General features: G+C 37.8%; 2 protein-coding genes across 4 annotated transcripts in view; both read right to left on the reverse strand.

Annotated features, from left to right (window-relative positions):
- Nucleotides 1-412: 412 nt before the first annotated feature.
- Nucleotides 413-8,003, reverse strand: LOC144448590 (uncharacterized). Of its 3 annotated transcripts, none has more exons than XM_078138874.1 (6): nt 7,359-8,003; nt 5,509-5,602; nt 4,009-5,094; nt 3,445-3,630; nt 2,202-2,413; nt 413-1,587 (listed from the first exon to the last, which is right to left on the reverse strand). In XM_078138874.1, the coding sequence occupies exons 2-6, from the start codon at nt 5,597-5,599 to the stop codon at nt 1,399-1,401; spliced, it is 1,764 nt and encodes a 587-aa protein (XP_077995000.1). In that variant the 5' UTR covers nt 5,600-5,602; nt 7,359-8,003; the 3' UTR covers nt 413-1,398. The 3 variants fall into 3 exon arrangements, with proteins under 3 accessions (XP_077995000.1, XP_077995007.1, XP_077994996.1); XM_078138881.1 differs by lacking the exon at nt 7,359-8,003 and adding an exon at nt 6,648-6,848; XM_078138870.1 differs by lacking the exon at nt 7,359-8,003 and adding an exon at nt 5,748-5,878.
- A 2,033-nt stretch (nt 8,004-10,036) lies between these two features.
- LOC144451887 (DNA-dependent metalloprotease SPRTN-like) overlaps nt 10,037-21,623 on the reverse strand; it is a 13,118-nt gene continuing 1,531 nt past the window's right edge. The window contains exons 3-6 of the mRNA XM_078142808.1: nt 17,548-17,592; nt 14,512-14,586; nt 12,928-13,180; nt 10,037-11,836 (exon numbers count right to left, since the gene is read on the reverse strand). Coding sequence (XP_077998934.1) covers nt 11,097-11,836; nt 12,928-13,180; nt 14,512-14,586; nt 17,548-17,592 — 1,113 coding nt within the window. The 3' untranslated portion in view covers nt 10,037-11,096. The remainder of the gene's footprint in view (nt 11,837-12,927; nt 13,181-14,511; nt 14,587-17,547; nt 17,593-21,623) is intronic.

A 21,623-nucleotide genomic window follows, 5' to 3' on the forward strand; every position in this document is an offset into this window, starting at 1 on the left:
CAAAACACATATTGCAATCGACTCTTAATTATATATCTATATTTAAACAAGTTTTAAATTATGACTCGATCATAGATTTTTAACCTTCAGATATTAAATTCCTCACACCTTCATCTCTTCTCCTGCATTAACAGAATTCTTAAGATACCTGCCAAGTGTTTCGTGAATTTCGACTAGTTTGATGTTTTTTGGTCAGTGCTTCACATACCCTGTAAGTACTGTACATCTATATGCATGTTTATGCATACATTTTTGACGCAATGCGGGGCATAGAGGGTCCAGGCACAATAGACATTTGGTGTCATCCTGCTCTAATAAGGCGAGATCGTCATGTTCAACAAATTAAACAATGCAAAACGGTCAGCTGTGTTTTTTGTTTTGAATAATAAACACTTTATTACGAACAACGAATAACATTTTGATATACATTGTATAAAAAATCTTAGTACTTTGTTCACATAAACAATTACACATAAAGCTCAAATTGGGTAATATCCATAGAACACATTAAGTAGAATCGCCATGTGGTATGTCATCTGTGGTTCAAAGATTACAGGACTTTAGGAGAGGAGGCGAGGGCCGTCTATGAGTCCGATGTTCACGGCAAGTGCCTGTTTCAAAGGAGAGTAGATCAGCCATTCCCCACGATATTCATCGGGTGAACTAGAGACTGTAGCTTTTCTGTATTCTTCTATATAAATTAATATCACCCCGCCTCTCAGAGAGACGGCTTTATGATGTGATAAATCTGAATGACGTGGCAGTGTTATTGACAAATACTCGATTAAATAAGTGTTACTCTATTAAAACGAATCCGTTTATTTTTTTAATATGGACCCTGCCTTCTCTTTTGGTAACTGAAATCATTGCATAAGAATCGAGTTCGAAATTTCCAGTAGATTATTGGAACGACAGATCATAAACTAAACAGCTGCGAAAATTTCAACTGTAGTCAAACGTTTTCAAACAACTAGAACTTCAATCACTGGAAGAACTTTAAAAGATTGGGTAGACACCAGAAACAGGAAGTCAAAAGAAGATCAGAATAAAAATGAGAAATTATTGCAGTGGACAGATTGGTTTGAATTAAATAAAATGGAAGATAATTATTGCAGTTGTTTGATCATCCATTCGGCTGAAACTTTCGTCAGAGCAGCAACGTTTCATCACTTTGGAATTATGATTGACGTTTGGCACATCACATCAGCAGGTATCGATACTGCACTGTTAATTATACACTGGAATGGTAGGTAGTGGTACACTAATAGAACATCACTGGTTCATTGATAATCACCAACTCATTGTTCACTGGTAATCACGATGGTAAAGTCAGTCAGTCATCCATCAGACACGATTTTAATTGGCACATATAGGTGGGAGCATTTGCATATTTTGGAATCATTGACTTGCATACCATGCCAGAGACCTAGCAGCAATCATGGTTCCCGCTATGTCATCATTCCACGGTTGTGTGGGTACGTCGACGACGAAAGAGTGTGGATCCTTGCCGAACATTACTACCGTGGCTTCGACGGGAGCAAATTCGTCGTCGAGATTGTCATCTCTTACTGAAGGGTCAAAGTTTATCTGTAATAAAAGTGGAAATAAGAGCTATTGAATAGTACGCTCAGCATGAGGGCCATTTTAACGATTCAAGTTATTAAATGACATTTTTCTATATTCCATATTTCACCACTGCAACATAACAATGGCGTCAGTCAGTACATCTTTGTTACAGATACGTATTATATTGTCAACCCTACATAAAACTCTCTATACGTTTTTCCTTTTAATGCATCAGGCTTTGAAAACTTGACGGTTAAAACACATCCAATAAATTCGATAGCCATATTTTGAAGTAATGTAACAATCTCAATGTAGTGCCCATAAAATCTGCACTATTCATTAATTTTCAATAATAGCTTTCCCATGATGCTATAGTTAAGAGAGTGGATATAAATCATACAATATTATATTTGTACTTGAAATGATTCTATGTTATTGCACTCACTGTTCCCTAGTCGTATATGTTCTAATTTGGTTTAAGATTCCCAACGCAGTATAAAATTTAAAATTACTGTTCTACTTATACGTTGCTAGATTGTAATTGTGTACATTGCCGTAATATATATGTATATAATATGCACTTCGAGGTACTACTACTCCATTGGACCGAGAGCTATAGGATTTATGTTATTTACCCCAAGAACTTTGTAGCCCCTCTCATCTTCAGGGAGTTCTTGGAACCTGGAAATCCATCTGTATCTTTTGGCTAATCTTTGCAGACCGGAGTAATACTCCCGCTGTCCTTCTTTAAACGTCTCGAACACTCGCCTGTAGAGTGAAGTGGCGTTTCTGAAGTCAAACAGTGCATTAACCAAGTCTTCTTTCACATGCCTGAATCCAGGACAATCTGCAAAGTTTGGGAGGAAGAAAAATAAGTGTCACGTGACTTCGTATATACATATATATGATCGCTTTGGCGTAAATAGCATATATACAAGTGACGTATACAGACAAGCCAATTTAATGCTTCAACGGCAAAGCACATACAAAGTAAACTTTATCAGCAGAATTCTATTGTGGGTTAACACATCGACGACTTGGATAGGGTGACATAAATTAGCATATCAAAGATACCACAATCCACCATTGTAATGAATGGCAGTCTTGATAAATGCATTTCATTGTTGTTCTGGCCGCAAGCCTCCATTTAATAGAGTTTCATCTACTGTATACAGGAGCCATCTGTTGTTTTGATACCCTCTTCTTCACTAACTTTCCAATTTTCTCTATTTTATCATTTGAGACTTGTTTTGAGAGATCGGGGTGATTGATCGAATTTGTGTTTGTGGCTGGCTGGTCATGTTATTGGCGAAATTACAGCGATGCGGTCTCACGCAAGTCACTTCGCCATCATTGATCATAATGTAAATATGACAGTGAAATTACATAATTTGTAAACTAAAAAGCTGGTCAAAATGTCTCTCAAAGAGCTATTCATTTGAGTTTTTTCTCGATCTGTACTGAGTTCGCGGAGAGAAAATATCACGCGGTCATATAAAAACTTGTCTATTATCTTAATGCGTGAGAAGGATATATTTTATGAATGTAGACACAGAAATAACGTTTGCTCGGCCCTGGTTTGAGTGCCACATTTACACCGTGCCGGTCGCGTGGCTCTAACTTCACACGCTTTCGTCTAATATAATTTCTCTTAATTACTATTCCAGTACACGTGTATAAACTCTATTATTCTATGGTTTGTCGCAAAGATGCACAAAGCGATTTTCGAATTGACCACAATGACTGATTCAGCTTAGCACGTGTCTGCACCTATGTCTATATACAGCAACCTATCTCTTGCACGTGTATGATACGCTGAGATCTGGTTAAGAGCCACGGTTTCACAAGTCAGTCTATCCAAAATGATAAATAATTCACCTTTCTCTAATATCAAGTCACATTTAGGACATTTGGAGGCAAACTTCATGCAAGCCTGGCCACGGGTATCTTCGTCATTCAATTCTTCACACGTAGGTTCTCCGTTTTGTTGCTCGGCTTCGGGGTTTACATCCCAATGGTCAAGGCGTGATACCGACCGCCGCCGTCTGTCATGAAAGGGACCACCTGTGCATTTACGAAAAGTAAAGTTAATCTCCAATTTATGTAGGAAAATAGCACAATAGCCCAAATGTTTTTACTTTTTATTTGTCAGAGATGTTTGTTTGGATATGTCATGTACTCTAGATAGTCATCATCCACCGCGTGGTTCAATTTGAAAGAAGAATTAATGAAATTAAACGATCATTATAAAATAGAAATCAGAAAAGAGCCAAAGGCGTATTTTACGTTAGCATAGGGGTCGTTGACTCGAATCGAGATAAACACAGTGCCCACAGTGCCTCTTGATCAATGAAGGATTCTATATATGTTATCCTTCAACATTGCCGATTATTAGAGATAAACACAATCTTTGCAATTAAGAAAAAACACAAATATACTTACCAAAGATACCACCAATGGTATCAAACACACTTTCCAGGCTGGTCTTGGTTTTGTTTGCTACATCGTCGAACAAACCACCAAACGTTTCATCAAACCATTCGCCAACATCCCCAGTTACATCATCAATAGCATCCTCGATATCCTCTAAGACATTTTGTGTACGGTTGGCAACCACGCCCACAAAAGGTCGCACGTTGTCCTTGATATTGCTAATGGCTTCTTGGGTACGATTCCTGGCTAGGTCCACGTGTTCACCAACTTGGTCCTCGTAAAACTCGTTGATATTGTCAGCGAGTTCGTCCAACCGATCATCAATTCTGTCCTGTGTTTCGTCAGCCAGGTCTCTCAAATCGTCCCATATGTCATCAACTCTATCCAGGGCAGCATCCACAACATCGCCAACAGTATGGCGGCTGTCATTTCTCCCTGGATTGAGTTCATCGAACCATCCATCTACTGTGTCTGTTACAGAATTAGCAATGTCATCGCGTTCACTTTTCACCCAATTCTCCAGTCTGTTTACGAAAAAGAGTATAAAGTCGTCCGTTATTTCCGTAAACCAACTGCGAGCATCATCAGTGCCAAAGTTTTCGACATCATCAGCGATAACTCTTATCTTTTTCCACAACCAGTCTAGGTCCTCCAGAATATCATCAAAATTTTCGTCGCGATTCGCGAACCATTGTCTCACTTTTTCCTCGAACACACCATCAGCGTTATGTCCTATAGAATCACGGATACTTATATCAAAGTCTCTGGTGTCAACGCTCGCGAGTTGTTCCGCTCTCACTGGCACTAGCCGGCAGTACGAATTGTACCTCACTTCACAAGTCTCAATAATACATGGAATACAACGTTCGATGTATACCTCTTTGAGACTTTGTATGCATGTTACGTTTGTATTTTGCAAAGCTTTCCATTCCGTTAGTAAGTTGTGTAAAGCAAGTTGGTGCGTCTGATTGGCTGAGTGCATCGCTATTATTCGTACCCTTTCATCGTCTGACATTAAGTTATGAACGTCTTCCAGTTTCCGCAGTCCTTCCCGGAGATCATTGCGAATGGCCTCGACTCCGACCTTTGTCAAAGCTAAAATGTAAAAACACCACAAATTTACAAGTTAGTGGCCATGTATATAAAGCAAACCCCATACAATGTCCGGATGTTTTGAAATGTTTAAGGATGAAAATAAGTGATTTTATGGCCTTGGTCTTTCACTTCTATGGCTAGCTGTTACTAGTATAAATCGCCATAAAATGTTTTGTTTTGGAGTTTCATTCCATCACTCACCATCCATGACGCATTCATTCCTTACAACTGTCTGGAAAGCCTGGCTGCCTTTTGTTTCGATTCTCGTGCTCGTGGCAAATGTTTTCATCAAAAGTGACAGTTCCCGCCGAAAAAGAAACCGAACTTGAGTAACTGAACATGCAAATGTCATATTTGACATGACGTGTAAACAACTACTACTGTACAATTCAAATCCCGGCTTCAGACTCTTACCTTTTACTGTGGTTTGGTCTTCAACAGGTACTGCATGAATGAAATTTGACAGACTGGTAACCAGAAGTGTTAAAACTACGGCGAATAACATGATCTGTAGATAAAAGAATGCAAAAACCATGTTACTCATCAGCTCACATGTAAACGTGCCGATGATGGCCGTTTAGCAGAGTTTCCCTTGTCAACTTTCGCAGACTTCTCTTACAACCGTTTTCGTATTTATCACGAATAATACTCACTTCACACCGCATTCAGGCTAAGTACAACGGTCAACTTCTTGAAAAGTGTCAGTGAATGTTAGCATCATGTACAACCGGAGCACGACAGTGACAGTCCTCCGCATCCTGTGTAGACCTACACTATCTATGACCACACATGTCACGGACACCGCACTAAAAGCATGGGCAAGTGACGTCATTGAAAGCTGATACCATCACTCTCAGTGTCTGGTCAGAGGAGTTGTTAAAACGCAAACATTCACGGATTAATGTTATTAAAAATTCCACAGTTTCTTAGTTCTACATTGCCACTTCACACCTACTAAATATTTCATTAATCAACGTTCTCACAAGAGAAATGAAACACAAACCTCGATCAGCAAAGAAATGGTGAATAGGTTTCTACCGTTTTTTTCAGTACTGCGAGTATCATCAAAAAGGAATTTCCGATTGATAAAAACGTAAGCACGGTTTATGCTCCATTTAGTGCGGAAAGCATAAGCGGCCGTGTTGAATGATCCGAACACTGCTTAATGTGTGTACCGTGTATACGCTACAATGCAATCAAAGCTAGGCGACTAGAATACATTACAGGATTGTCTAAACCCCAACTCAATATCAAAGCACTTCAATGCCAGCTCCGTAACAACCACTATTCTCTAAAAATATCAGGTATGGAATGGTAGAAGTCCACAGTCAACAAGCCCCCCAAAACAGGATGTGCACATGTTAACTATGCAAATTGACATTGGCCCACCATAGTAACAAAAATATTTGGCGTCCATAATGATATAACGGAATCAAATATCATATTTTTTGTAAAATAGAAAATACCGATCTCATGGCTGAACGGATAGATATAGTCGGGCGTTGCAATCATGACGTGGTGGTGTGGAAATGAACAGAAATCGTAAAACTTACGCTGTAGCAGTTGCTTGACTGAAAACCTACGTCTCCAGAGAAGAAAGAAGTCTGCTAACGGTTGCGACAAACATTTGGTCGGTGTCGGTAACTGACAGTACACACAGTGCGTAAAATTACGAGACTAAAGTACGTTTATATCGTAGTCAATTATCGCAGACACAATGATTACCAACAACTGGTATGTCCCTGCCTTTGACTAGCTGCATACTTGTTCCTTTGTTCTTCTACGTCTCAGCCAATGAACGCCTCACGTAATAGAAACACCGTGCTCTATTTGCCATCTGTTCAAAAGTTCGTGTTGACTGCCGTCTATTGCGGTTATCGACCGCTGTCAAATAATCTCCGAAAAAAATATATAAACCGACTTGCAAAATTCACCTCAGTCGAAGATCGTAGCCGACTTTCAAACGTTCGAGTTTAGTGACAGCGTTCTAACGAAAATCGTGCCCCTCAAAACCAGTGCCTAGTACCGCCGGACTGTGCATGTTCAGCGTGTCAAATTTATTTTGCCTATCAGACATATGTGTGTGCTACATTCCATACTGGTCACTTGGTTATGGCAATTCAGTTCCTAAAACTTTGTTGTCAGAAACGCATGCTGCTTAACTTGCAAAAAAACATCAACACACCTGAACAGGTAGATTTTTAAAGACAAAGGGTTTATACCACTCTAGCTTAAATAATCTATCATCATATCCTTCTACTCACCTTTCTTGAGCTTTTGGATATCCAACACTAGGATTTGTTTTGATGTTGGACCTCGGTGTGTGAAATGTCACCTTACACCTGTGGGTGTCGTGTGTGGCACAAAGAGAGTAGGTGATTAAATCAATGAGGTAATCTTATGACGAAGTACGGTTCGCCGTCTCCCTTCAATGCTTCAGTTGTAGTGGTATCCTGTCTGCCCGCGAGCCCCAGTTTACGAGAACGTACATGTACACACCTATCTGACTAACAAAGACCGGAAGCTGAATCGTGGACTCTGCCCTCTCTGCCTCGCTCACGTTGTAATGTTCATTTACCACTTATTTGATGGCGGACACATCTGCCAGTTATATTAGGGGTAGGATTAATATGTAATCCTCGTTAAATTTCAACCAGTCAACAGTTCTACTGCCAGTGACTGCTGGGGACTTTTTCTGTGACAAGGCGATGACATCGACCCACCTAGTACCTGCAAGTATACAAATGATCTATGACCTACAATGTGGACGAGTTGAAGTATCTGTACATTTTGTATAAACTTGGAGCACACAAAGGCAACCTTGCCTTGTAAAAAATGTTCAGCACTTTGTAATGAATGATAGAGACTTCTATTGAATGTAAACTAACGAATTCGTCGGCTTTGTGTGTGGTGTTTTAAGTTTCCACCATTTACAATAGCTGTACAATCGAACACTTTTAACTTCGTCAACACCTTCAGTCACCTTATGCAAATTAGGCCCAAGTCAGGATATCCGAGACGCTGTGACTTCCTCTCAATGCATCTTAATTAGTTCTTTTCAGGGATTACTCTTCAGTGACTAATGTATTTAAAAATGTCCCGTCGTCAAGATTTAGAGATTGTGACAAACTTTCCGAAATGATCTGATTGATCATCTTAGATTTCGAGATATGTACCTGGCGAGGACGCTTCGGAATCTCGCGGTTTATGCAAATATGACTGTACGTCATCATCATCATCAGTTGTGGCGGGAGACTAGGCAGACGATAAAAATGAATAACTAAAATACAAATATTTTGGGGTCTTGCTGTTTGCACTCTTTATATTTAGTTGTACAACATTACTCTTATGACTGACAGGGGAGGGATAGTAGGGATATATATATATTCTAGCCTTGCAATTCAATGATCATGCTAGTCGCCTTGAGACGCGTGTACGTGTTTGTAGTACTCAGTATGGTACTGGTTTCACCTGCTGCATAAACCGACAAAATTTACCGTGCAGCAAGGCTACTGACACAGCACTGGTATTTTGTCAGTTGAAATAGTGACCGTCTCCTTTCAACAAACTGAGCTATCCCAGTCTATGACTAGGCCACCATTTACCTCATTCGTATTGCAACTCATAGTTTTTGGATCGCGGAACAGAGGAAAGGTTTCAGACTCGTGTCACCTGAAGGCTGAGACATCTAACACTGTACGACTGAGCTGCAGGAAATGTTCTTTGTCACTCGATGAAAGAAAAATTAATGTCACCCTGCAGAAATGTGGGTTTTAAGTATTATACTCTGACTTCTGTGTGATTGGTGTCGTGTCAAAACTTTGGATATGGATATCCTCACTACTTCCACTACTTGGCACAGTGAAATATTTGTAATTTTAGATGAGAAAACAGGGACCACTCAGAGAGCACGAAAGGGATGGTGTATGGTAGTTGTAGTTATAACTGCAAAGTTCAATATATTCATGTGAATTGGCCCGTCTCATTTCACAAAATCATCATGGAAAGAAATATATCGTCTGGCTTTGCATTCCCATTGATTCAGTGACGTCCTAGACCCAATATAATGAAATTGTTGAATAGGGCACTAAACCTTGTCCTGAGTTGGAAGAACCGGTGGCCTAAATTGGGTCTGTCACAGTACGACCCCTGGTACCGTGATGACCGATTCTCGATTGAAAGTTACCTAGAACGACCGACCGTACAGAGAGACAGTGTCATCACTGTGGGGAGGCAGTTTACATCACTGCCTGTAAAACATGCAAATAAAATCCATCATTGATCAAAAAGAAAATGACAACGGTCCTGGGAGTAATACAGTCTTACAGTATCAACATTTTTTTAGTACACTTCTTGTGGAATTTGAGCATTCATGTGGTCAGAATGGATTTGTTTACTAAAGTTTCGGCATGAAAAATTGCACACATTATTGTATTGGTTTCTCCCATAACCTGCATAGTATAAATTTGCAGACACTTATGATCATTTGCCAAAGGCTAGCTTCAGAATTATGAGCTAGTCCGTTCATCCATGGATGAAGCATGGTTCCCAGTCTGTGTGTTTGGACCTTTCATTAGACTCGCACATACTACACTGAATACCAGCTTAGTTTACAACTGCAGGCTAGCCAAGATCAATCATGTATGATAGTGTATCTACTATACCTAAATTCAATCTAGAGGTCACAAATCACATAAATAAAAGCCCAGTTGACCCAGCTGCACGACACAGAGATCTGCAATAAACACTGTTGAGCAAAGCATCCAGCTCTTTCATGCAAACATGTGATATACATGGTGTGAAAACTCATACATTACAGTTTACTCCACAGAACATAGTGATTGCAATAACTAACATGCGTTTGTCTTCTAAAACAGACCTCTTGTTACAAAATTTACAGATTATCTCAACATTTTATTTTTTATGTAATAATTTCTTTCCATATTATAAATAATCTCCACTGGCAGTAAAAAGATGTCTTAGCTTAATCTAGATGTAAATGATATACATGTATACCCCTCCTAGATCCAATGAAGGGTAATGAATGCACTTACTTGTGGTTAAAAGTAGATAATCTGAAGTATCAAAAATAGATGAACTCTCCTTACAACAAAATTACACCTAAAAATATTCAAAGTGAAAGTATCCTTAGAGTGTACCAACACACTTCTACTAATTGTCATTGCTTTAATGAGGTACGGATAAGATGATGTGAGCTGTCAGAATTCCTAGAGTTTCTCTGAAATGACTGATAGTTGCCTTGAAAGTAATTTTCATTTTCTAGTTATTAGAGAACATTGTAACCATGATACGGTACAAGACGAAGCACACTGTCAGAAAATTCCTGAAGTGTCTCTGTAATTACTGATAATCTTGGTTTTGGGTTATTAAAGAACTAGCCACTAATGAAATACATACTGTAGAGGAAGACTGTTGTCGGCAATTCCTAGAGTGACTCTGCAATTACTAATAGATAACTCTGTCTAAAAAGTAATTCTTGGTTTTGAGTTAATAGAGAAAACACTATAGGGACGCTGGGATATTTAAGCAGTGTGGTAATACTGTTTAAAATACAAACACCTCTCAACTAAAAAAAAACCAAACAAACACAAAAACAAACGTGAAATGGTCACCATCTTGAAACATTTGAACTGAAAACTCAATGAATTATACTCACTGAAGTTCCATCCAACACAAAAGTTGCAATATGTGTAATGTTCAGTTTGACAGTGCCACTAATACGGAAAGTAATAAATTTGCATATATTCAATGAAATGAACAAGGCTATGAACTTTTTTGTAATCATGTGGATATTGACCTGGAGATTTAATAATCCCACCTGTACCTTCATTAAAATCTCATCAATAGGCAATTTCAGAAGCAAATGTACATTTCAAGGACAAATATCAATCATTCGGTTGAAATACTCTGAAGCCTGGCCAGATGGCAAATACTTTCATTATCTACAGCCACTTAACTTACAATTAAAGTAACTCATTTATTCAGCCCAGACATAAATCTAGATGTTCATTAATTTTGCTGCTAAGTATACGAGTTGCACAGACAGGGCAGCTCACACCCTCGTTGTTTTCACCTGAAATTGATACTTTATTTGTCGAATTTCCACTGATAACTGGTTTAAAAGTAATTGATGAAATAATAGCATCATCATTGTTGTCATGTTGAGCACTGACAGTCATCTTGCGATGACTATTTTCCAATACTCTTCTTTGTCTATCAAATGCATGTAATATTGATCCACTTCCTGATGGGTTGTTGTGTTTATTCACAATCTGGGAATCTACTGAGCTTGTCAGTTTCTTTATGTCTTTGTTGGAGTTAATGATGTCTTTGTCAAGACGTGGTCTCTTTGATTCACTGTCATCAGCATTTTTTATTTTCCGCTTTATGGGGAGAAATTCCTCATCGGAGGAACTATCGCTAAAACATGTTATTGGGCTTGGTATCGGTTTCCTAACTTTTAAAGTCTTGCCTTTCTGTGAGGATGTATGGTTTTCTTTGTTGAAATTCAATGTTCTGTCGATGAGCCTTGACACACCGGATGATGATCCTCCAAGGACATATCCAGTGCCAGTGTAAGAAGATGAAGTGGAGGAGGTGATATCATCCTGTGGCTGTCTTTCTGTATCTTTTATATCTGTGTGTGTGGCGTTTGTAATTGTGTGACTTGGTTTTTTCGGGGAAAACAAGTTTCTGATGTCTGCACTTCTTGCATCTTTGCCTGCAATAGGAAAAACCACTTATCAAGATCCAATTAAGAGACTTACAACAACAATAACTGGTATCCTGTAATTAGCTTTTTGTGGTATTAGGCCATGTTATCCAAAATGCTTTAAATCAAGGCAAGACAATAGGTTGACTTGAACAATGTTGGAATGTGTTCTAGGGATCGCAAAACAGTAATAGTCCAGAGCAAAGTAGAGTACAAAAGAATACTCAAAACATCAAAGAAAACACATTTCACAGAGAAAATGCATAACAATGGTTGAACGATCAATGGGAAACAAATTGCCTTCATTAGCATGAAGGGAAAACACAGCAATCAACACCTCTTTTTTCATCAACTTTCTGTAATTATTGTACTTGCCTACTGGAGCATTAAGTGAGTAATGAGATGGAGACCAAGAGACTATGAGCTAGACTATTAAATGGATTGAATGTAGCACTAGATGAGGTGATTAAATTCATTTTTTATGTCAATTATTCATTGGTTGTCACGGTTTCCATTAATCAGAGAGCTGATCCCTGGATTGGCAGCTTTAATGATATAACTTTACAATTTAATTTGTTAGAGTACATCTTAATACCTCCATTCAGTGTAGTTGGGCTGATCATCCTCTGTATAAACAAGTTTGAGTTGGATGACACATTGTTTGCAGCTATCTACTAAACCATGGTTGGTTTAAAGTATCTTTCCTAAGCATACACAACTAAGAAAGTGTCTGACAAACATTTGCTATTTGTGCAACTGTTATAGAACTAAATGGGAAACAAATTTCTTTTAACAGCCAGGGTTTCAGTCCCAGGTTCTTGCATCAGTGTTATCTCATCAGTGGAGATGCAAGGATACATAGGAAAATTCTTTCATTCTTGACCATTTTTCTCTGTAACTCAGTCAGACAACTGTCTGTTTTTGTCTTTCTAAATTTCAGTCAAACTGGGCATTTTACTACTTGTACCAGGAGTACAAAAGTGTTGAACAAACTTACAATCATTTGTAAATATTACAAAGAAAATTGACAATTTCTTAAAGAATGAACCATTTTGGCTGAAGTCAAGTCTTTTTGATATGAGAACAGAAACAAGACTTACTTGTTGATTCTGGACCACTTTCTTTTTTCTTGCCTTTGCTCTTGTTCCCATAGCCTTCAGGTTCTTTGATTTTTGTATAGGTGCCACCACATGATCGTTGATGTTCCCCCCACCAAGGATCTCTTGGTGAGGGTGCTCTATTCATTGCTCTTCTCACTATACCAAAATAAGGTTTTCTTTTCTGACATGGGCCATTACATCTCCACCAGTGTTGTCGGTATGAATCAACTTCATCATGAAAAGTGTGGTACACCTGGATATACATGTAAAGACAAAGCCATCAAAGTTTAATCACAAAGAATAGGAAAGTACTTTACAACACAGTCCTCAAAAAGTGGTAAAATCGCCAACGTTTCCCAGTTAATATTCTTTAACATACACACAGAAAGATACAAAGAATCATGTGCCCTAAAAAAGAAGCCCAAGCACACTTATATGAGTATTATAGGTGGTGAGATGGTGGGGAAATAACATAGTTTATTCATTCCATTGGGCTCTAATGTTTGGGGGCCAAGTTTTATTTATTCCAGTAGCTCTATATTTCAAGGTGGGAAATGACCCCCCCCCCCCCCCCCCCCCTGTACTTGATTGACTGTGTTGCTATCAGTTATTGATGATGAGACAGCCTCTCATACAGGGGAGACAAGTGAAAGTAGAGTAGATCAGAAATAGACAATAAACATCTCAATGAAACGCATAAACTACTCTGAGTTCAGTATTAAAAGATTGTGATCACTTCCAGGGGTGACATAGCCATGTATTCCATCAACACTACACAGCTGATATTCCCAAGGAGCAAGACTTGCATTCCTATCCTTTCCATTTCATGACCTTACATTTGACCTTCATCACTGCCACTTAACCTCTACAGCCCAAATGACATGGTTGCCATGACAACTGCCAAAATGTCTTCTGTGCATATGTTATTCCCATCAGGGGATTTTTTTCTCACTTGTTTCACACCAGAGTGAATGATATATATATATATACCAGTGATGAAAGATTAGTGAAATTGCATTAATGTATGACATAATTTGGTGCAGTTGGTGTATATATATTATAAATCTGCTAAAAAGAAGTGTAATAAAAATGGTGCATTGAAGTCACAGCTTGAATTGAATGGGCTCAGTGGTATTAGCTATGATTTATTACACTGCTCTGGTCTGGAGATCAGGTGCAGTCACTCCTCATTTCTACTTTCTCATTTTACTCATTTTATTTTTTTATGGAAAACTACATCTCAAAGAAATTCTTGTTTGCTCAACCATAAAAGTCACTTAACCACAGCTGATAGCATCTGAATGGGGAGGCATTCTATTTGTTTTAATTCCCATGAGAGCTGGTTTAAAAGATGCAAAATGTCCTGCAAGGTCAAATGATTAGCATATTTGGATGAAAGCAATTCACAGAAAAGAAAAGGCTAGCAAGCATTAACCCCAATTTCCACTGGACAATTTTTTCATAATATTTGCTGCAAAATATAATTCAGACAAACAATCCCATAGTCTGAATGCTTATGTGTCAACACAGTTGATAAATATATGCGTACAATTCCAATGACATTGTTTTGGCTTATGTACTTACACTAATATTTGTCCCAGTAGCCTGGTTAATTCGATACATATGTTTATGAAATTCCGGTCCGTGAGAGTCATGATCCTGTGGACAAAAACAAATGAAAATATTTCCATGGATGTTTTTTCCATTAGAGTTTAAACAGATGGGTGTTTACTATTGGAAAGTAGAACAGTTGCAGCTGTGAAAGTACAGATTTAATCTCTTTTGTATTTTTAAGGTTGTAATCACTAATTTCAATTTGCCAGCCAAAACAAAACAAAGAATATAAACTCATCACAATCAAATTCGTTGCTACATTCTATTTTCACAGACCATGCTGACACTAACATCATCATTTGTTTTGTTGTATCAGATGTAATGACGTTCATGATTGAATGTACTTCCATACTCATTGTAAACCATAGATCCCAAGGTGGAGGGTCTATGTGTGAACAAAAGAGGGTAGTCTGTGCAGATGCATACTGCCATAATGGCAGACACAGTTTAGTTGAATATCGATCATCAGTAATAGTCTTTATTGAACTTACTCTGGCTGTAGATTGATCTGCAACTACATACTACTACTACCTTCTCTATCTTTACTGTTCTCGGTGTTCTACATACACTGCAATGGTAAATTGTAGCCTGGAATCCATGCTATACTGTTCAACAGTATAGCTGGCTATCTGTAGCCTGGAATCCAAGCTGTCCTATTCTACAAATAGCATGGCTCTTTTTGTAGCCTGGAATCCATGCTGTCCTGTTCTACAGTATGGTATGGCTAAGTGTAGCCTGGCCAGAATCCATGTGGTCCTACTATACAGTATGGCACGGCTATTGCAAGTGTAGCCTGGAATCCACACGGCCCTTTTCTACAGTATAAGTGGCTATTTGTAGCCTGGAATCAATGCTGCACTGTTCTACAGTAGTTGGCTATTTGTAGCCTGGAATCCATGCATGCCCCCTTGTTCTACAGTAGCTTGGCTATTTGTAACCAGGAATCCATGCTGTCCTGTTCTACAGTAGCTTGGTTATTTGTAGCCCGGAATCCATGCAGTCTTGTTCTACACTAGAGCTTGGCTATTTGTAGCCTAGAATCCATGCAGTCCTGTACTACAGGAAAACATGGCTATTTGTAGCCTGGAATATATGCTGTCTATGGTATTATGGCATGGCTGTTTCAGCCAGAAGGTCATGCTGCCCTGTTCTACATTATGGTATAATGGCTATCAATACTATGAATGTGTTATTTGGGGGACAATTCTGATGATGGACTGGGTTTTGGTTTTTGTTGGACAATGTTTGTTCATGGAATGGAGACACCGGGATAACAAACATTTGAGTAACAGCATATGTAGTATGCATGAATCAAGCATGCATACTTCATTATATATTAGTGTTACTATGGCAGCCTTTCTAGCAATTTAGCTTCAACATACACAAAGTTATTTACTTTTCGAAATCTTTATAAAAAAGGGTCAAAGGTTAGATGGCACTTGATGTCTACTTCAAGGTGGTGGGACAGCTAGGTGGTGGGACAGCTAGGTGGTGGGACGGCTACCTTGTAGGATAACAAAGTACATGTGACCTGTAACCTTTTAAGAAAGGGTCATTTGGGAGGAAACAAATCATTTCCAGTAAATGTATTTCTCTAGGCAAAGCTACATGAACTCATATAGATACCAGACAGACTCACTTTGTTGAAGCATTTCATCAACTATCTACCTGTCAAAAACTCACATGGAAATCTTGGGGGTTCTGTACAGATGAGACAATTTGCATGTCTCTAGTAACATTTATGGTCTTATTCTCTTGAAGGGTGGAAACTTGACAGACTTGCTTTGTTCCCATCTAAGAAGCATATGCTATATATTCAGTATTATACTTGATAAGTCAAGTGCTGAACATTATTAACATGTGACTGGCTTGTTTGGCTTTGCCTATACCAGGCTTCAATCAAGGATTTCACAACTCTGTAAGATATGACGCATTCTATCGATTTGAAAAGCTTGATATGGCTGAACCTGGGGGAGGGGGCTATTTCTCTTAATTGACTATACATATTATATGTACTGCCCTTTGGGGTTCATTTTCTAGCACCTTTTTTTTCCTCGAGTTGAAGAGTCTAAAATGGTGTCAACACTGCATTATTTTTTTATTTTGCTTGGTCTAAAATGTGGTCCACTGCCCTTTACCAAATCATAACTGTGCCATTAATTGCCACAAACTGTTGCCTCCTAAGGGAAATGTATTTTGGTCTAAAATTTGTCTTTTTAAAACCTGTAATGGTCTGAAATGGGCTACTGATTTTTTGGTCAAAATGGGTCTAAAATGGAGCCTGGGATTGGCAGCACTGGCTGCACGTCCCTACCAGAGCTGGTCACGGGTACCCCCCTCCCCTCCCGGGGTTGAACAACACAACACGTCTTACACTGTTACAGTCTAGGATTTCACAACATATCCCTGATTCTTTGAATACAGATATGTAAACTTTTCTATCAGTGTTAACAGCTGAAAACCTTAAACTTCATTACTGCCCATTGCATAAATTCTATTCTTTACTGCAGGGAATTTTGTAACACCTTTGATACACTATTGTATAGAGTAGCATGAATTCCAAGCTAACATCATTCAATATCATCTGTTCCTACTTCATGATAACATGGACATCTAGACAAAGACTTGCCTCACTTTATTTCCTATATGTTATCAATAAATGAGTTGGCATCAAATTACCTATTAATATTGCATGAATCTTGTTTCTAGAAGACTAATCCAGTAACCTCCCATCTGTCATTTTCAATCACCTTCCCAGGGTGGAATTTTGAAATTTTACACTCTTTTAAATCTGTTGGATTTTGAATTTGCCCTTCACGTAATTCATTTGCAATTTAAACCATAAACTTGATAAAAGGAAATTGCTGTAATTCTAAAACTTTGGATGTAATTAATACAATAATGTATCCATTACTGTGAGTGATAAAAGCTGCAGTATAATTTATTCATACGATAGATTTATGGATTTAGGAGAGAAAAATAAAAGTAATTCATTCCTAAACTGACCTTGTTATTCTGAGTGACAAACAGCAAGGCATGAATCATCTCGTGCTGCAAGAAACATTACAGATAGGTAAACATTTGTATTCCACAGTATATAGTGTACATACAGACAAAGTTCAATTTGCATATATAGAACAAACATCAGAGAGACTACTCTAATTTTGATGTGTGTAATGACCTAATTTTGCTTTTGCTTGCACTGGCGATCAAATCAACTAATATGACAATATTGACACTGTTAGATTGATTGGGTCCCTGGCAGACAACGTAAATGGTTTGATTGGTTGTTATCAAGCCATTAGCCTAGGCTATGTTCAATTGTTGCTGTCTGTATATGTACTCTGTTTAGCTTTGAGGGCAGTGAGTTTGCAAAACAGTCAAGCATACTATGCAATAAACACACATTTTTTTTTCAACCTAGGGAGTTTGGGTTAAGGAAGGGAAATAGGTCAGGGCTTCTCACATGATAAAACTGGACTGGAATGTTTATACGTTTATTGCTTTTATGCTGGTAGAAATGATAAAAATATACATTTACAATAGGGATGTTTTTATATCGTTTCATAATTTACGATGAGTGAAGACTTTTCTATGCACATGCTCCAGGAGTCACATACAAAAACGGTTTTGACATGGATAGTTTATATCTGGCAATGAGGTTTATCCAAGCTGTCTGTAGACGGAGGAAGTCAAGACTCGATTCTGACATCATCACATTTACTGGCACTGTCCTGCCAAAAGCTATGTAAGAATCTGAACCTAACTCTTACAAAAACAATATCAGACACAGCAGTCAAATATTAGGCAAAAAAAAAAAGAATTGTTTCCGGTCAGCACATGCATCACTTAAATACACTTTTTTGTGTTTATCCAGTTCATGCAGTCTGCAGCTCCGGGGGGAGAAACGGAGAAACACAGTGAAGACAACTGCAGAGCCAATCATGAACAAGCAAATGACATCTGCCCAACATACTACAGTTACAAATAAAAAGAACAGCAATCATCATAAATAGTAGACTCAGTGGCAGGTTTGTTGAGAATAAAAAAATATTGTGTCCTCACGCCATTTTAGACAAACTGTCCTGACCAGAAACAATTCTTTTTTTTTTTTGGCCTTAGTACTTGATCAACAACCTACTTATGCTATCGTGCTAGATATGCTGTTGAGCATATGCAAGGAGAGACATTTGAAATTATGAACAGTTCTGTTTGTGATATTAGGCAGTGCTAGGGGTGCCTTCAGGTTTGTTGCACAGCTTTCACAGGACAGAGAAAGAAAAGTGACAACATCAGAATGATCAAGTCCCGACTTCCATCATCTGCAAGCAGGATGGAAAACAGCACATATGAGGTTGTTACTGCATTATTTGTTATTACATAATTGATGCTACTAATCAAACATATTGTATGATAGCATTTGAGTTAACACATTTGTTTAATTTAATTTAATTTAATTTAATTTAATTTAATTCATTTTCATTTACCCCCTTTTTTTATTTTTATTTTTTTGCCGGGAAAGGGGGGGGGGGGGAATTGATACTCTTTTGAAGGTAAATGATTCCTTATAGACCAATGACTTGTTACGGCAGGAGTCATGTTCCCTAAACATTTACAAAAAAGTTCTGTTTTTTTTTTTAATTTTCCTCTTGAAAATACATTCCATCGAGCTTTCAAAAAATAACAAGCATGACATAAATAATATGATATTGATGTGCATTGCAGTTTGTGGTATTGCTTTCATCTATTGTGTTGGTCATAGACACAGTATCAGTGACTGCATACTTGACAAATTGGTTACATCGCCTAACACTCTCTCTGCAAGCATACATTAGTAAACATGTGTAATTCCATTTTTGTGAATTTATTAATCCCCTGTCTCCCTGGGTGGTATTTGTCCGTACACATCTAAGTACATGTTGGTTGAAAGACAGGATTAACTTGCGCACCATCAACAAATAGTCACATGTGCTGTAAGCAGTATGCCTTCAATTTCAAAGCTAATTGATATCTGACTGACACACGGCAATTTCTTGTGTTGCACAAAAACCTGGGTTTTTTTCCCTTATAATATGGCAACTACCAATAAATATCATTTTGACCTTCAACAAAAATCTTGCCATTTATTATAGTTCACTAGCTGTAACAGGAAAAAAAATGGTAATGGTGATATACTGTGACTTGTTTGTCTGCAGGACATTGACTCAACTTCAAGTCAACATGACAAATAATAACAGACCTAGGGGGTCTATCTATTTACACGTATCTGGTTAGGGTCACTACTCTTTTGCAAATATGCAAATATCATTAGAGTTACTGAAATTAATAATGACATGGACTTAAACAGGTTATTCAACTTACTAATCAAGTTTGTACTAATCATATGTGCATTTACTTGTTACATAAAAGACATTTACATGTAATTTAAACTTTGAAAAAAAAAGATGTGCTAAAAGACAGTCTACACAGGAAAGCTGTCTTGCAAAATCAACAAATAAAGAATTTGGGCTACCCTCAAGATATCTCAAAATTTATCGAACATTTATGAACTATTTTATTTGGACAATTAACAAATAAATAAATTGCAAGATATCATGTACACATGTATTTCATTTGAACACCAGATGATGAAAATTGTTGGTTTCCAACGGGATTTGACGTGGCCAACTTTTTTAATGCATTATTATCAGAGTATGGACTATATTTCTGAAGGATAGCTGATAGTAAAACTTTAAAACCTGTAACATGAACACTTTCATTTTTTACATGTAACTGACTAAATTAACTGAGAATTTATGAGATGATGCATATCAAGGTCATTCAGTTGGGCATAAAATAAAGCAATGTATGTATGGGTTAAAATGGGCATGTTGAGATGACTTGAGCATGAAGTAACAACTGCTGCAATTACAGGGTATCATGTATAAATTTCTATCAGCAATAGATATACAAAAGTATATTTTTGCCATTGCCATTAGATTGATTACTCTTGCTGTACATACTGAGCTGAAGCCTGAAGATTTATGGGTTTATTCACATGGTGAGGATAATGAAATTTTACTATATTCATATACTATAACCATAGAGTAAATGATGCATCAGTCAATATGTTTATCTGTTTGTAGACATGCAAACATGATGGGTGGCATCATGATTACTATGGTTTGACCACCGTGTTGAATATGGCTTATTGCATGACAATAGAGTTCATGTGGGGGGAAAATATTCATGCTCAGAAAGTTTTGTGAGCATCTCTAGTTACTGGCTAGGTTTTCGTGGCTGCAATAATTGTAGCGTTTGTTATGATTTTGCGTTGTTTTCCTTGTTTTTGTGCTTTTTTTCATTCTGTCGTTTAACCAGAAAATAAATGCTACAATTCCTGCTAGGTAATTACAAACAGACAGGTCTGCCTCACAAAATTGGGTGGATTTTTTTGCTAAATTACGTTCTACCTGCCATGTGCCATATATACATTTCTGGAGCCTTCAAGACCCAAGATATGTTCATAAGTACAGCAACCTTTTGAAACAGGTAGTGCAGGTATGTATGGTGAAATCATGCTGTAAACATGTGCAAGATGTTGACGTCATACCCATGCTACTCATTTCAAAATACTGCGGTGCATTGCTACTTTTGCTGATCTTGATGGGATTGGGGGACTTTTGAACATTTCTTGGGTCTTGAAGGCCCCATGATTGATGTCAGAGTTAGGTGATATCCAATTTTAGCAGGTAAGGCATAATTTAGCAGAAAAATCCACCCACATTTGAAAAGCAGATCTGTCTTGCAGAAGTTGCAGCCATCTATTTGTGATTACCCAGCAGGAATTGTAGTGTTTGTTTTCCGGTTTATTAAACACAGAAAAAAAACCTAAAATTTAAAAAAAAAAAAAAGCTCAAAATTGTAACAAAAGCTATAATTATTGCAGCTTTTTTGGTAGCATAGGACCCCAAAGCACACATCTGTGAATCAGACAACTGGTTCACTTTAATTCTCAGACTAATAATCACTGGATGAGACAACCAAATCATGTGTCATGGTCATACTGCATTTCTTTTGTGTGTGGTACAATAGTAGATCTA

This window comes from Glandiceps talaboti, chromosome 2 (assembly GCF_964340395.1).
Source record: "Glandiceps talaboti chromosome 2, keGlaTala1.1, whole genome shotgun sequence".
NCBI lineage: Eukaryota > Metazoa > Hemichordata > Enteropneusta > Spengelidae > Glandiceps > Glandiceps talaboti.

Coding starts and splice junctions, on each gene's coding strand:
- LOC144448590 (XM_078138870.1), bottom strand. Junction 5,095..5,508: donor AGACCAAACCACAGTAAAAG/GTAAGAGTCTGA, acceptor TTTACATTTTAG/CTTTGACAAAGGTCGGAGTC. Junction 2,414..3,444: donor TGACTTGATATTAGAGAAAG/GTGAATTATTTA, acceptor CAAACTTTGCAG/ATTGTCCTGGATTCAGGCAT.